A 15248-nucleotide genomic window follows, 5' to 3' on the forward strand; every position below is an offset into this window, starting at 1 on the left:
TGGTCCGATGATTATACCTCTTGATTCGTTAATTTATGGGCAAATAGATTAACATATAAGTTTAGGACTGTAAAATAAAAGCAAATTTATTAATTTCGAAATAGGTTAATAAATAATTTAATAAATTTCACCGTAATTACACAAAAATTTGAATATCCGATCGATTTAAAACATGTCTTACATAATTGAGTCTGACGTCGTTATGTTCTTTGTCATCTTGCTTGAATTTGATTTATTCCCAGCATCCAATTTGATTTGATAGAGTCCATTACTAGTTAAAGTCAATCTAAATTTAGTCTAATAATCTCATTCACCCATTTAATCGAAAATGATTCATAATCTTAATCTGGTTTAGTGTATTTGCTAGTCTCAAGCAATTACGACGGTTAGGTCCGTAATCTTTAAGATCTGGAAGTGACAGTATAACAACATCCATATAACAAATTGCTACCATCCTTTAGAATAATCTTGAAGACAAATACAGCTATTGGAGCTTTTGTGTTTCACGCCTCACAATTGGGAGCCGTTCACTGATGATACCAGGATCACTGTATGCAGCAGAATCTTTGGGATATCCTTTCTGCACAATTAATTAAAGAAATAAGGCATATCAATAGAGTGCAGAAATCGATCTTACAAGAAAACGAGTTCATAGATGTAATAGGTTGGTGTCATGGTGTGCACTCGATGTCTAATAATAGAATGTGTGACAGGCATGTAGTGGATGTAACCCAAGTATAACAAAGAATTGCACAAACTAAAAAGATGGAAAAAATGAAGATAGCAAGTGGGAAGTATGGAACATCCAAATTTAGAGGCCAACTTGGTAAAAGATAGATTATAATCTGACAAATGAAATAATAAACAAAACATACAGATGACATGGCATGAAATGTTGCTTCTCTCCAGCAGCTTTCTCGAAGAACAATTGGTTCGTTACTCTCCCTGAAAATGCAATGCATACGAGTGTCTCTCAGTCTCATAAGCACTCCATCGACTCTGAGCTGTGAGAGAGATCAAACAAGGAATACCCATAGTAAGTGAAGACTTGTAACACGAGTAAAATTACTATTAGCATTAATAAAATCACTCTTCCGCTGTCACATTCAAAGCTAAAATAAGGAAACATCAAGTGTATGCATAAACTTTTGGTAGGCTTTTTATATCAGAAATCGTGATCAAAATTTGGAAGCAGTGATGTCAACTGTCAAAGTTAATATCTTAAAGAGAAAATTCTCAAAAGACTAACCCAGAAGCGCAAGAGGAGAAACCAACCACTGGGCATGACTCTCTGCACAATCATCGGAACGAGAAATTTGTGTCCTCGGTCCATTCAAGAAAGAAAGAAAATATATAGCAAAACAATTAAGATTTACCACTTTGACTGTCAAAAGAGAGATGCCATTATCAGCCAATTCATCTTCATACAATACAATCTGTCATATTAAATACGGCATAAACAAGTAAACCAGGTAAAGACATTCATACCAATGAATTGTACCTTAAAGCCTCATGAATCACCAATCAACAGATTACAAACCTCATCATAGAAAAGAATAGGCTCTTTAGCTGCCAAAGCAGCCATATCAATCTGCTCTTGGCAGTCTTCCCAATGAAGGCTGCGGTTGTTTTCCTCTGAAGCTCTTCTCCCAGTCTTGTAAACGAATAAAACCATGCATTAGGACCTCAAATGAAACAGTAATTACACAAAGTTGAAGCATCTGACACACGATTTGTGGAAACCTTCATTTTGTCAAGAGTAGAACAAAAGTAGGACAATAAATTCAAATGTGTCAAGTCCTAGCAGATTAAGGGGTGGGAAAGACAAAGTCACTGGACATGATCATCCTTTTATCTCAAACCTATAGGTCAACAACTACTACAGTCGATCCACATTACTTTGAGGAGAAAAAAAAACTAAGCTTGTACGCAACACAGAAAGAAGACACACCTCGAGATTCATTTCGATAGCAGTGCTTCCGCGGTATGGCGTTGTGAAGGTATAATCATAGTCCAGTATCACCTGATCGGTAGGCTTGCTGCAAGATTAAAAATAAAAAACGGATCAGAGAAAAGGTGTAGCCGTGTAGGGAAGGTGTGAAATGACGTGGAATACTATGGACATTATGACTCCCCCCAAAGAATGAAAAAGTACGGTTTTGTATAACTCCTAAAGCTCCAGGTTAATGAATATGAAAGAGAATTGGACCACCAAAGGCCACAAGGTTGAATCATATTAGTATTGATAAATTTCATACATCTTGATTTGGTGGCGTAACATCACAATCAACTCTGAAATACTGACATCGAGAACTAAAAATATCAAAAGTAAAATGGAAAACTTGTCCCCATAACTAGGCTTCTTTTCTAGAACAAGACTCAGCAGTTAGAGGAGGAAATGGTGCATTTGATTTACGATGTGAGAAATCATATCTTCTATCTTAAATTAACATTGTGAGAAAACAATATTATTTTTTACCGAACCACGAATAGGTAACTGACATCTAAGAATGCATACAAAATAAAGTAACTAAAATAAAACAGTGAGACACATCCATTAAAAATTTATGGTCGCGCATATGTGCATATAACATGCCTACAACCATAAGAATTGTAAGCATAAATCAATTTAACATCCACAAGCGGCTAGGGTAACAAACACACTCCATAATACTTCAGGAAACTTGTATGTAACGGCCATGCATTACTTTGGTACAAATTCCACATACCTCAGAAACTAATATAAAATCATATGAGTTTGTTGAGGTTGTAGTGTTAAACAATTTGTACATTAGTAATAAAGATCAGTAAAAAAGATAGATATCTAGTACATAATACTTTCGAAATTTCCATTTAGCAGCTGCAGGAACTTCAACCGGAGGTAATGCCTCCTGCTTCCATCCACATAGAGCATCAAGTGCATTAAAATAAATTTTAATTCCACTATTTGCATGCTTAAGAACCAAAAAACTCTCCCCAAAAACCATCTCTGGCAAGTGGGATGTTTGAAGCTTCTCTTCCCACCTGCAGGTATACGTATACGCAGGTTACAAAGCTGGACAGAATACTAGGCATAGCTAAACGACCAATTTATTTTCAACTCATTGAGAAACAAAACATCTTCTAGTAAGCCACAAAAGAATACAATGATTTGTATGCAGAGGATCAGAGAGTGCTTCATCGAATTCATGTAGTAACACTTTAAGGGGAAAAAATACTATATGAAGGGATACTTTAAATAACTTTCAAATGTTTTAGAATTACGGTCCTCAGGCGAACATGGAAATATATGATATCAGTTACAGTTGATTAAACAAGTATGCATGAAACGTTCAATTTTTCCAGCTGCTTATGAACAAGGAACACTTAACAGACTTCAAAGGGGGTTGCAGAGGAATGAAAGGAATTTAGAATAACTGAAATCCGGTATGCAGGCATATCAATCCACAGGAAATAGTAGAATCACGAGGGAAAAAAATTCTTTCAAAGATGTTCCTTCTTATTCTGACATCCAACAACTGTCCATGACTCTTTCAAACCCCGTTATCTAATTATTCTTTGTTTCTCATCGTATGCAGATATCCCTTTCAAGTTTACGCCATGTCATCCAGATAAAGTGTATTACATCCTTAAATTATTAACATTTATTTCAAGCCGAGAAAAGATGGATGAGAAACTGCAACAAGATGATTTTTCTGTAGAAAAACAGCACCTTGAGGCATTAAAGTTAAACCGTGTCCTCTTGGCATTGACATTGATCAGCTGATAGATAACAAGACTAGATTATTTCCTCACCTTCGTTTATTTCCGTCATTAATCTTCCCACTTTTTTCTGAAGATTCTAATAGCATACAAATAATTATCTCTCAACAAATCACGTTCCAATTCATCCTTAAAGATGCAACAGCAGACATTCTTCTTTTTTTTTCCCAAACAAATGGTCCCAAGCACATACAATATACGCAATTAATCACACAAACTAACAACCACACTGCAAAATCAGTCATATTAATCATATGCACAAACACTAAGGGAGGGAAATAAAATTAGTACTGTTGAACCAGTGAGGAGCTGAGAATCGAACGCTTGCAGGACTCGATCTCCCAGCCGCGTAGGCGAATTCCGACCATTCCTCCTCCGAGAAGCTCGGCGCCGGCGGCCTTAAGCTCCTTGTCGTCGCTTTGCCATTCCATCTCGGACAACTGAATTCAGTAAAGTGTTTTCTCTACACCCTGGTGTCTTTGATTAACTCCCAACTCTATTTTGACTTCCTATTCCACCCCGCGGATACCCGGGCCTACACAACTCGATCACGGGTTCGAGCTGCTCTAGCTCGACTTAAACAAATTCGAGCTCGAGCTTTGATCGAACTTAGTCGAGCTCAACTCAAAAATAAATAAATCTAATCAGTAAAAAATTATTTATATTTTCCATTAAATTTTTGGAATTATCTTACTATGAATTATCTCACTGTTAGTAGGTTTAAGCATAGTTTGGTATATGTGATAAGAGAGAGCATTATCCCATGTTTGGTGACTTTTTAAAAAGCTCATGATAATATCATGGGCCCTTGATAAATAATTTTTTAGAATGATAAAATGTACATTTTATTAGGTGTGATAATTTTAATTAATGATAAAATACATTACAAATGACTTAATTTACCCTCAATTTTAAATGATTTTTATAAATCTATGCTAGTAGGTAGAAATTAAAATCAAATAAATATTTTTATTTATTTTTATATATTATATAATATGATAATTATATAAATGAATTTGAGATAATTATATAAATAATTTTTATAAATCTCAATAAAATTATTAGTATCATCCGATTAACCTTAAAAATTGATATTTGACTTGACTCACAAAATCAAGAGCTCAATTATCATATTATATAATATATAAAATTAGGTAAAAATAAATAAATCATGCAAGTACTATCGGCGCATGAACAGATAAAAAATATGAACTCAAAGCAACAACTTTGAAATTATAAAATTTATTATGATAAGGTTAATTTTGTCATTACAATCTAATATATAAATTTAATTATTTTTATTAAAATCATACCAAACATTAAATATAATATTATACATCTTATTTATCCTTAACTTATCCTTATATTATATATCACATGTTTATCCTATCATGTGTACCAAATTATGCCATGATGTATTATCTAACAACGTGAGAAATATCATGTTTCGTACTTTTCAATAGAAGAATATAATTTTATTTGTGACAAATTATTTGTGATTTCATGAAAAACTAAGTAATAACTACTAAGCCAATTAACATTTGTGTCGAACCATTGGGCCCATTTAGATATTGGGCCACGTTCCATTTTACAATTTGGGTTTGTATCACTTTTTAAAAAATAACTCACTTTATAATAGGGCCGACTTAATTGGATCCTTCAATGATCCGTTTAGTTGGCTTGATGAAATTGTTTGGATAAAAGTAATATTAGTGTCATTTTCATGTAAGTTTTTTACTTTTTAAAAAAATTATTTGGATTTTAATTAATTTGATTTATATTATAAAACAAGAGTAATATTATATTTGTGAAATTATACTTTAGTGAGTGGTAAAATAATAATTTTACTTTGGTGCAATTGGCCATACCAAATAAGTTTTTTATGAGGTCATATCGCTTAATATATAATATAGATAGATTATGAATATTAAAATATTTGAATTGGATATTGAATAAATAATAATATATTTAATTTGGTTGATTAAATTTAAAATAAGATCATAAATTAAAATTTTATCATTTACAATAATTAAAAAATATAAATAAATAAAGATATTGGGGATAATGTTGTAATTTAATATTCAATTATTTGATTCATACGAGTTAAATAATTAATTATTTGATTGACGTAGGATCAATAATTATTACATAAAGTTGCAGTCAAACAAAACTTGTTAAAAAATACTCAAGTTGAGTTTTTGAGAGAGTTTTCTAAATTATTTTTGTAAAGAAAATGCTTTATCTAATTAACTTTCACAAAAGAAACTAAGTATTTGTATTATTGTGTACTTGGATTGGAATTTTTTTGGAATTTTTTTGAAAAAAAAAAAGAACATTTGTTGTTGTTTAAATCGACAGATGTGTTCTAAAGGGAGATGATTAAAAATTCACAATTTTTTCAATTCTACCGTTTAGGTGACCCTCTACTGACGTTTACAAAATAAGTCTGATCTTGATCGTCAAAGTTCAACAAACAATTGATGTGCAATACGAAATGAGTCTACCGAGACTAGCTTTGTGAATATATACAAAATCAGTAATGCAGTAAGTAAAACACAAGTTCGAAAACTAAAACATTTATACGTCTCTCTTTCTTCTGTTTTCATAAGGTATCCGTTAAAAGGTTTCGATATTTACAACTTATGTAAACACTCAATTCAGTAGTACTTAAACATTGCCCCACTGAAACTCTTAATATCAACCACATAAGAGTTTAAACACGCTTCTTATCAGAAAACTCTTTCTGTTAATTACAATAATTCACTCAAACAATGAGATAAATGCAAATAAGTATAACAAGAATAATGAAACAATAGATGATATATAGCATAAGTATGTGTCTTGTTTCGGTGAACTTACGAGTTGGCCTTTTATAGATGATTTTTAACGTTCGGATCTAAACGACTATAAAATATTCTTACCAAGGCCATAAATACACGGATCTAAACGACTATAAAATATTCTTACCAAGGCCATAAATACAATAATATAGCCTGTCATGTATCGTTTATCATGATCCATAAATAAAAGGCAAAAATTAATGCTTATGACATGGACAAACAAGCGGTTAGAATATATTCTACTTAAATAGAATATTTAATTTGCTGAATTTATGTTCCATTAATTAAATAAATAAGTCAAACTCATAAATGATCATTTACAAGGTTCATTGGAGAGCTGATTCACTGATGGTTGTTCGTTCAGTTCGGTAGACCTCAGTCAATTTTCTGATAAGAATACAAGTGCTCTGTTGAACTTATCGGCTACTGATTTCTCGGTTATCTGAATTTTAATATTTTTTGAACTAATTTTTTTAGACGACTACATCACCAAAACTTAAATGTTTCGACGAATATTTTTTGTGAAGCTGAAATACAAGTTGGCAAGAGTTGGGTAAATTTGGAAAAATCCCCATGCCCATGTTTAAATTAATATAGTACCTATAATTTTTTTTTGTCAATTGGTAACTGACAACCACTAAATTTTAGTATAGGGTGTATTCAATGTAGAGATTTAATGACTTTTCAATGATTTTTTTTAAATGATAGATTTCGGTAGGATTTGGTAGATTTTTATTGACTCTTGTAGAATCTCACATATCTGTAATCAGAAATCAATGGACTTTTGTAAACTTTTTGCAAGATTTTGATAGATAACTGTTAGTATTTTGCCCATTCACTGTTGTAATATGAGTGTCATCAATAGCCCCAAAAGAAGCAAATAACAAATAAGTCTCCTACACAAAATAAAATCAATGAATAGTGATATGGATCAAACTCCTACAAAAACTTTCATAAGAAGCTAACAAGTATATACATTTTTTAAAATATTTTGTTAAATTATCTCCAATTTGTTCATCTCGATACAATATATGATGACCCACTGTAGAATTTCTTAGCTTCAACAAAATGAAATATAGAAATTGAAACATATTATTTTTTTAAGAAACTGATAGACCGAAGTCTTCATGTACACTACTGATGAATTCTATATATATTGACATTAAAAAGTTACTAAATTTGAATAAAATATAATTAGTTTAATTATAATAATATTTTCCAATTCAATTGATTATTATTATAAGGATTATCAATAAATTAGATTCATACCGTGCATAACTTCTTCAAATTTTTTCTCCTTTTTTTGTTAATAAAACAATCAAATTTAATATTACAAAATGGTGAGACATGAGATAATAAATAATAATGAGATAGTAGTAACAATGGATGTCCAGTCCTGTTTTCTATGATATTCTTAGAGCTGGATTTTTTAGCTTGTCCTCTCGGAATTTTTTTATCTTGTTATTATTTTCTTAAGTTATAATTTATAAGTGTAGTGATATTCTCGAGGACAATTTGAATGAAAAAGAGAGATATATGAGTGAGAAAGATATTTTATTTGATTAAAAGTCTACAAAAATCTCTAAGGTGAGTACAAGATAATTTTTGAGTTTTTATAGTGTACCTAAGCTACGTTTGGTTTGGAGGATAAAATAAACTAATGATTAGTACGTAAATGATAAAAGAAATGATTGTGATAGAAATGTAATATATAATGTAAAATTGTATTTTGTTTGGTATGATTTTTAAGTGTGGGATAATTTTGAATTTTTTGATGAAATGACAAAATTGCCCTTTTCTTTTTTTTTTCTTTCTTTACTCCGGCGACGGCGATGGTGTGGTGGTCGGCGAAAGCGGTGGTCGGCCGGCCGGCTGCGGCGGTGGTCGACCTGCGACGGCTGCGGTATTCCGGCAGTAGGCGGCGTCGGCCGGCGGTTGTCGCCGGTCGTCGTCCGGCAGTCGGCGGTCGTCGTCCGGCAGTCGACGGCGGCGATAGTCGGTCGTGGCGATGAGTTTGGATATAAGAAAAGGGTAAAATTGGAAAATAGGATGTATTAAGAGTTGGATAAATAATCATAGGGGGTGAGGAGTGATTATTTTATCACACCTTATACAACCTAATCATTTATAGGAGGGATTGAGTTGGTTAAATAAAAATCGTAACCAAACGCTTGATTAGGTGGATTAAAAATCATAAATCCCACCTAATTCCATGAACCAAACGCCCCCTTAGAAGTAAATGAATATTCAAGCTATTAAGCATAGACAAAAGTACAAACGAAATTAAGATTTTGATTTTTCATTTTATTAACTAATTATTTAATGAATTAATTTTATAATGAAAAATATTGTGAGAAGTGTGCGTAAAATATAGATGGATAATACGCCTCTCCTCGGCCCTATTAATTATAATAAAAAAAATGTACATCATAAAAATTAAGTATACTTAAAATTCAGTCACTATTTATATATATTAATTTTCCATCAATTTTATAACAGTTTCAAAAAATTAAGTACACGTAAAATTTGCAAATATATTACTTTATATCTAAACAATTTGCAATTTCATTAACCTCAACATAATAATGCAATGGTGATTATGAACATCACTTCCTCTGCGGGCGGAAGGCGTCATTCTTCAGATAATTATACCATTGTACGTATAAAGATTTAACATTTTCCAAAGAATATCAATTTTATAAATTATAAATATAAAACAGGTTTTTAGGTGTAGGTTTAACATTTATGATCACAAATTCACAAGAATATATAATTTTTGATATTTTTTACAATAAATTGTGTATTTACATATAAAATAATATATATGGATTGAATTGCATAAATAATTGGGTATGAATGCGTTACCTTGATAAGAGAATTGTATGTGGAGAATTCTAGTTTATGGATAATTTTTTTGTACAAGACAATAGATCCACACAATCACAAAATATTATGAAATATCTCAAAAATATATTTAGAATACACCTAATTTACTATTCTTTTTTTTTTTCAACCATCTGTTTCTTTTTTTATCTTGTATTTATTTTTTTGATTCCTCTGTTTTTTATTTTTCATGAAAAATTATATTTTTGAGAAAAAATTCTAAAAAACTTGCTAAATAAAAAAAAGAAATCGACTGGATCCATGACGCCCAAATCATACGATTGAGTGGGAAAGTTGATTCTTATTTTATATATATAAGGTCATAAAGTTTAGCTTTTTAGTCCAAATCTCTCTGAAGCCATTCCTTGGCCGTCAAAAGTCCACCGAAGGTGTTCTGCCGCCGCCGACCATCTCATCACCTCCGCCGCCAAGGCTCTGGAGAAATTAGTCCCGATCGAAGTGCTTGGATGCTTTGATGGCCGATGCAGATGACGCCACCGAACCAAAAACTGCGGTAACAATGTTCAGTATTGACGTTTTGGGCCTGGAAAAAATAAATTCAACTTGCTGGAAAAAGGCAAGACTTGTTTTTACGTTCATCTTTTTCTTTCCGAAATTTAAATCTTTCTTGTTACCAAATTTATATTATCTCAAAAATTGTTTAGTTTTTGTTTTTGTTGAATTGGAGGGACAAAGGAGAGAATTTTTCGTTGGACTTAGCAATCTTAATTCTTGTGTATAACTACTACTCAGGGATCCATCAACCCTTACATTTTCCATTGCTGCAAGAGTTGTGCGAGGAAGAGACGGACCAAATATCTTCCTCAAGAAGTGTTTTTCGAATTTCTTTCGTATCTTTCGGCTCAGGTCTTATATGATGTGATGAGGCATGTTTGCAAAGAATGGAACCTTATCATCCGTTCCCGAGTTTTCATCAACCACCATCTCTGGAATTCAACTACTGGAATTATAATCCAGGAGTGTTTGCCTCTGGCTGACAATGTGGTTTATGTGGAAATGCGAAGGGGTTGTATGGAGATATCTAAGCTTGACTACCGCTTTAAAAACCTCGTGTGGACTAGCTGCAATGGTTTAGTATTGTCCTATGATCCCAGAGACCGTCAAATTCTTTATGTTATTAATCCCTTAACAAAGCAGTGGGCCGTTCTTCCTCCGTATTTGCATAAAATAATATTCTTTCCGTCTTTTGGCTTAGCATTTTGTGAAGCTTCCGTGGAGAGTATAAAGTGGTATATGCGTGCGGCGAAGAATTTTTGAATCCGAGGACGCGTATTCATGTGCTAACTGTTGGAGTTGATAAAGTTTGGAGATGCATCGACATAAAACCCTTTGACGGAATTGCCTATCGTAGTCCGTTCGTTACTGGAGGCTATGTGCACTTCATAGGGAAAACTGTTGTTTTGACTTTGAATGTTGAGACTGAAGCCGTTTGCCGTTTCTCTCTTCCTCAGTTAATAGCGTCTACCAAACGTGGAAAGTTTATGGCAATGGGAAGTAATCTATCCTTCTTTTGTGTGACAACTAAGTTTTTGACGGATGTTTGGGAAATGATTCCCAAAACTGGGGAATGGATCATGACGCTTAAAATTGATTTGAAACCAGTGAGGCACAGGTTCAAGGAAATTTCCCAAGTCAAGAATTTCTCATCACTATTCCCCTGTTGTTGGTTAGTCGTTAGGGAGGTGTTGCTCTTCTGTGACGGGTATCCCACGAGGCATTGCATAGCCTTATAATGTTAAAACAAGAGAAATTCGGTTGATTGAGCTGAGCGCCGATGCGAAAAGACACCATTTTCGAGGCCATGTGAACAGCTTGGTTTCGTTGGAAGGAGGATTTTAAGACCAATTTCAATACTGGACATGGAGCTTTAAATGATTTAAATTCAATTGTTGCTGTGAATGAATTATTATTCGATGAACTTTTTTTTCCCTCGATTCATATGAGTTATTTCAAGATATAAAATTGTTTTTATTATTTTCATTGTATAGTTTTATTTCAAGATAGTCAACAGATCGTTTTGAAGGATTCACGATATTTATGAATCTCTTTCTGAAGACCAACTAATGAGACTTTTATCCGTATGATTCACCAGAAACATGTAAAATTTGATTTGATTTGATTTGATTTTTTTTTTAATTTTGATTTGGATGAAAACATTTTATTCAAGTTAAAGAGTTTCAAATCATAATGTCTTTATTTGAAGGATTTCAAATTATATATAATAGACTTGATTATATCCATATATGCAATTTAAACGTTATATATTTATGGTGTGTCCTTTCTACTGAAAAATCTGGAATCAAACATAAAGATGTTTAATAACTAGATTTGTATTTAATAACTAGATTTGTATCTAGTTATTAAATATTATTTTTTATTAATTTATTTGAATTAATAATTTATTGATATAGATAACATATTCAGTTTGAAATAGTTTTTTATTTTAATTTTTATTAGTAATAAATTTACTTATTTTAAAGTTAAATCATATAATTCTTACATTTATATATGTATATATTTGGGTTTGTATGTATGTTTGTAAATATATTTAAAATGAATCACAGTATTAATACACACACACCCCGTCATGTGACAATAATATTAATTATCATTGTATGGATATAATTTTTTATAAAATATGATAGTTTAAATTTTATTTGAAAATACTAAAAAAATTGAATCCCACTGTATTTGAATTTAAATATTCACATGTTATCTACTACAAATTACATATTTACACTACAAGAAAAATGACATACGACACCGGTTAAAAAACCGTTAACGTAGCCCTTTTAAAACTGTTGTTAAAGTCAGTGTTGTTAAATGGTTCGCTCAAAGACAACGGTTTTTCACCGTTGTCGTAGCTACAATTTGCGATGGTTTTCAAAACCGTCGCAAATGAAAAACTGTCGTAGCTACAATTTGCGACGGTTTTCAAAACCGTCGCAAATGATATGTGCGATGGAAAGCATATATAAACCGTCGCTAATTAGCGACTGGTTGTTACATCGTCGCTAAATTTAGCAACGGTTTATTAATCATCGTCGCTAAATGTAGCGACGGTGTTCATGTGCAAAACCGTCGCTACTTAGCGACGGTTGACATGAGTTTCGTCCCTAATATTTTAGGTAAAATAAAAAAAATTAAGAATTTAATAAATCTGTGTTGTGAATTGGTACAATCGTATAAGAGATAAAAAAAATTGAAGTGTCGTGAAGTGATAAAATCGTGTAAGAGATAAAAATTTTAATTGTTTTGAAGTGGTAAAAAAATCGTGTAAGAAATAAAAATTTTAAGTGTTGTGAAGTAGTAAAATCGTGTAAGAGATAAAAATTTTAAGTGTTGTGAAGTGAAGTGGAAGAAAATGGAGCGAATTTACGGGTATTTATAGAGAGTAGTGGAAGAAAATGGAGGGAAAGTTCGGTGGGATCGAATTTTTGAAATTTGCGACGGTTATCTTTCAACCGTCACAAATATCAGCAACGATTTTAGCTAAACCGTCGCTAATCTTAGCGACGGTGAAATCTAAACCGTCGTTAAGTTCAAATTAGCGACGGTTGTACATGATACTGTTGCTAACTTTAGCGACGGTTCAATTTAAACCGTCGTTAATTTCAAAATAGCGACGGTTTAGATAACAATGTCGCTAACATTAGTGACGGTTTTACGTTGTGTTTTATTCTAAACACACCCTAATTGACAGAAAACCGTTGTCGATTGTCCAAAAAACACGCTAATAGACAACGGTTCATGAAACCGTTGTCATAAACATTCAAAGACAACGGTTTTACAGAACCGTTGTTATTGACCCTAAAAACCGTTGTCTTTGACCCCCAAAAGACAACGGTTTTATAAAAATCGTTGTCTTTTGCTTAAAAAATGATCTACGACAACGGTTTTAGTTACAACCGTTGTTAAAAATTTTTTAACAACGGTTTTAGTTAGACAACTAAAACCGTTGTCGTATGTGTGTTATTGATTCTGAAATTTCTTGTAGTGTTAATATAGTTATATGATCCAAATACTAATTAAAAATATAGCAAAATAATAATAAATTCGAACAATAATTGTATGTGTCCACTAATTATTATAATAATTAGCTAGAAAAATAAAATCCAAGAACCCTGTCATGGCTGTTTAAACTCCTTCTCGTTTAGTCTAAATCTCTAATCTCTTGAATTCTCGTCATCTCTATGGACTGATGTATTTGTACTATTTAGTGATTGGTACACTTCTATGTTCATGCCAGACATTTGGCTGTTGTTTTCTCATTAATTCATATCCAATTTTATAATTTGATATTTCTATCTCAACGAAGATTCGTTAATATTCGTAAAAAAAAATACAAAATGGAAATTAATTATATTAACCATGAGACCAGATCCGCTTTCAGTTCATCGGGGAAGCTGGAATTTTGGTCTTATATGTTTGTTTCTTTTTTATTTTGATCTTTATATTATTCAATTTTTAGTTTTAGTCTTACTGTAAGAACTGGATTTTTCAAACCTTGTAATTAAAATTTGCAAGGAAATTTTAAGAACATAGGATCTTGGATTCTTGTATTAGAATAGGAAATATATTGAAAATCTTTATGTATTAGAAATATCTAATGATTGAGCTTAATAGTATATACACTTGTGCATTCATAATTTCGAAAATTTGATAGGAAATATTGCAAGAACATAGAAGATTTTTGCAAGGCAAAAACGTAAGGAAAGAGAATAATTACATGGATGGTGGGATGTAGCCCTGAATTTTGAAATTTGGCTAGCAACCTTGTACAGATATTGAGTTAATTGCACGCATATCCAAGAGTACATCCATGCATGAATTGGGAAGCCTAATAAATGGAAACAAATCATCAATGCATGCACAAGAAATCAGTAAAGCTTGACCTAAGATTCAGCAAATACTGCCCTCCCTTGCACCTAAATTTCATGCCCAATCAAGGGTGTTGTATTAGGGAATGAAGGGCTTAATTTAGGAGCAAATCATCAGTCATGGAAGGGAATAATTGGAGTCAAATAATGGTGAGATTTGGTGACGAAATGGGAAGAAAATTGTGTGATTTTGATGCCAAACATGCAGGATTTGGATATCCCATTAAGCCCCCTTCCCTCACCTATAAATAGGCCACCATCTCCACTCCTCAACACACCACAATTTTCGAAATACCTAGCTGCAAAAATTCTAAATTCCAGCAGCATAGTTGAAGCGAAATTCTGCTTGCATTCGTCCAAGAGTTAATCAAGAAAGTGACCCGAAGTGTTGCCCAAGCAAGGAGCAAGGAACGGTCCTACCCACGAAGCCATGCACCCACGTTTTTGGCATTCAAAAACCAAAGTAAGTGGGCTTGTTTTAACATATAAATTTTCGGTTATGCATTTTCTTTCGTTTTCGAAAATTCGATCAAGTACAAGTTCTTTTGCTACTCTTTTTTTGATATGGCTATTGTATGATTTTGACACTGTGATGATTTGACTGGATATGAGCGAGAATCCCAATATGATATGTTTATGGCCCTTACACGGTGGGATTATAACTATTATATGGCCTAGCCCCCTTAGAAGAGTAAAAATTAGGGACTAATATCAGTAAATAATGAAAAGTAGATGAATCTTAGTGCCTGGTCAATGTTATGGATGTGATATGAGTCTTGTTGTACATGAAATGTGTTTTGAAATTTATGTATGTTGTGCTCGAACGGCCCCCACGTTCTGAGTGACGACTATATCACTCACT

At 32.4% G+C, this 15248-nt stretch overlaps 1 protein-coding gene and 1 pseudogene across 1 annotated transcript; one reads left to right on the forward strand and one right to left on the reverse strand.

Annotated features, from left to right (window-relative positions):
* Positions 1–281: 281 nt before the first annotated feature.
* Positions 282–4298, reverse strand: LOC142519125 (TIP41-like protein). The gene is made up of 8 exons (XM_075622057.1): positions 4054–4298; positions 2839–3024; positions 1952–2039; positions 1541–1654; positions 1377–1436; positions 1250–1291; positions 876–1004; positions 282–580 (listed from the first exon to the last, which is right to left on the reverse strand). The coding sequence occupies exons 1-8, from the start codon at positions 4191–4193 to the stop codon at positions 485–487; spliced, it is 855 nt and encodes a 284-aa protein (XP_075478172.1). The 5' UTR covers positions 4194–4298; the 3' UTR covers positions 282–484.
* Positions 4299–9832: 5534 nt separating this feature from the next.
* LOC142518792 (F-box protein At5g49610-like) lies at positions 9833–11397 on the forward strand (annotated as a pseudogene).
* Positions 11398–15248: the final 3851 nt, after the last annotated feature.

The sequence above is a fragment of the Primulina tabacum genome, chromosome 11, assembly GCF_025594145.1.
Source record: "Primulina tabacum isolate GXHZ01 chromosome 11, ASM2559414v2, whole genome shotgun sequence".
NCBI classification, from domain to species: Eukaryota; Viridiplantae; Streptophyta; class Magnoliopsida; order Lamiales; family Gesneriaceae; genus Primulina; species Primulina tabacum.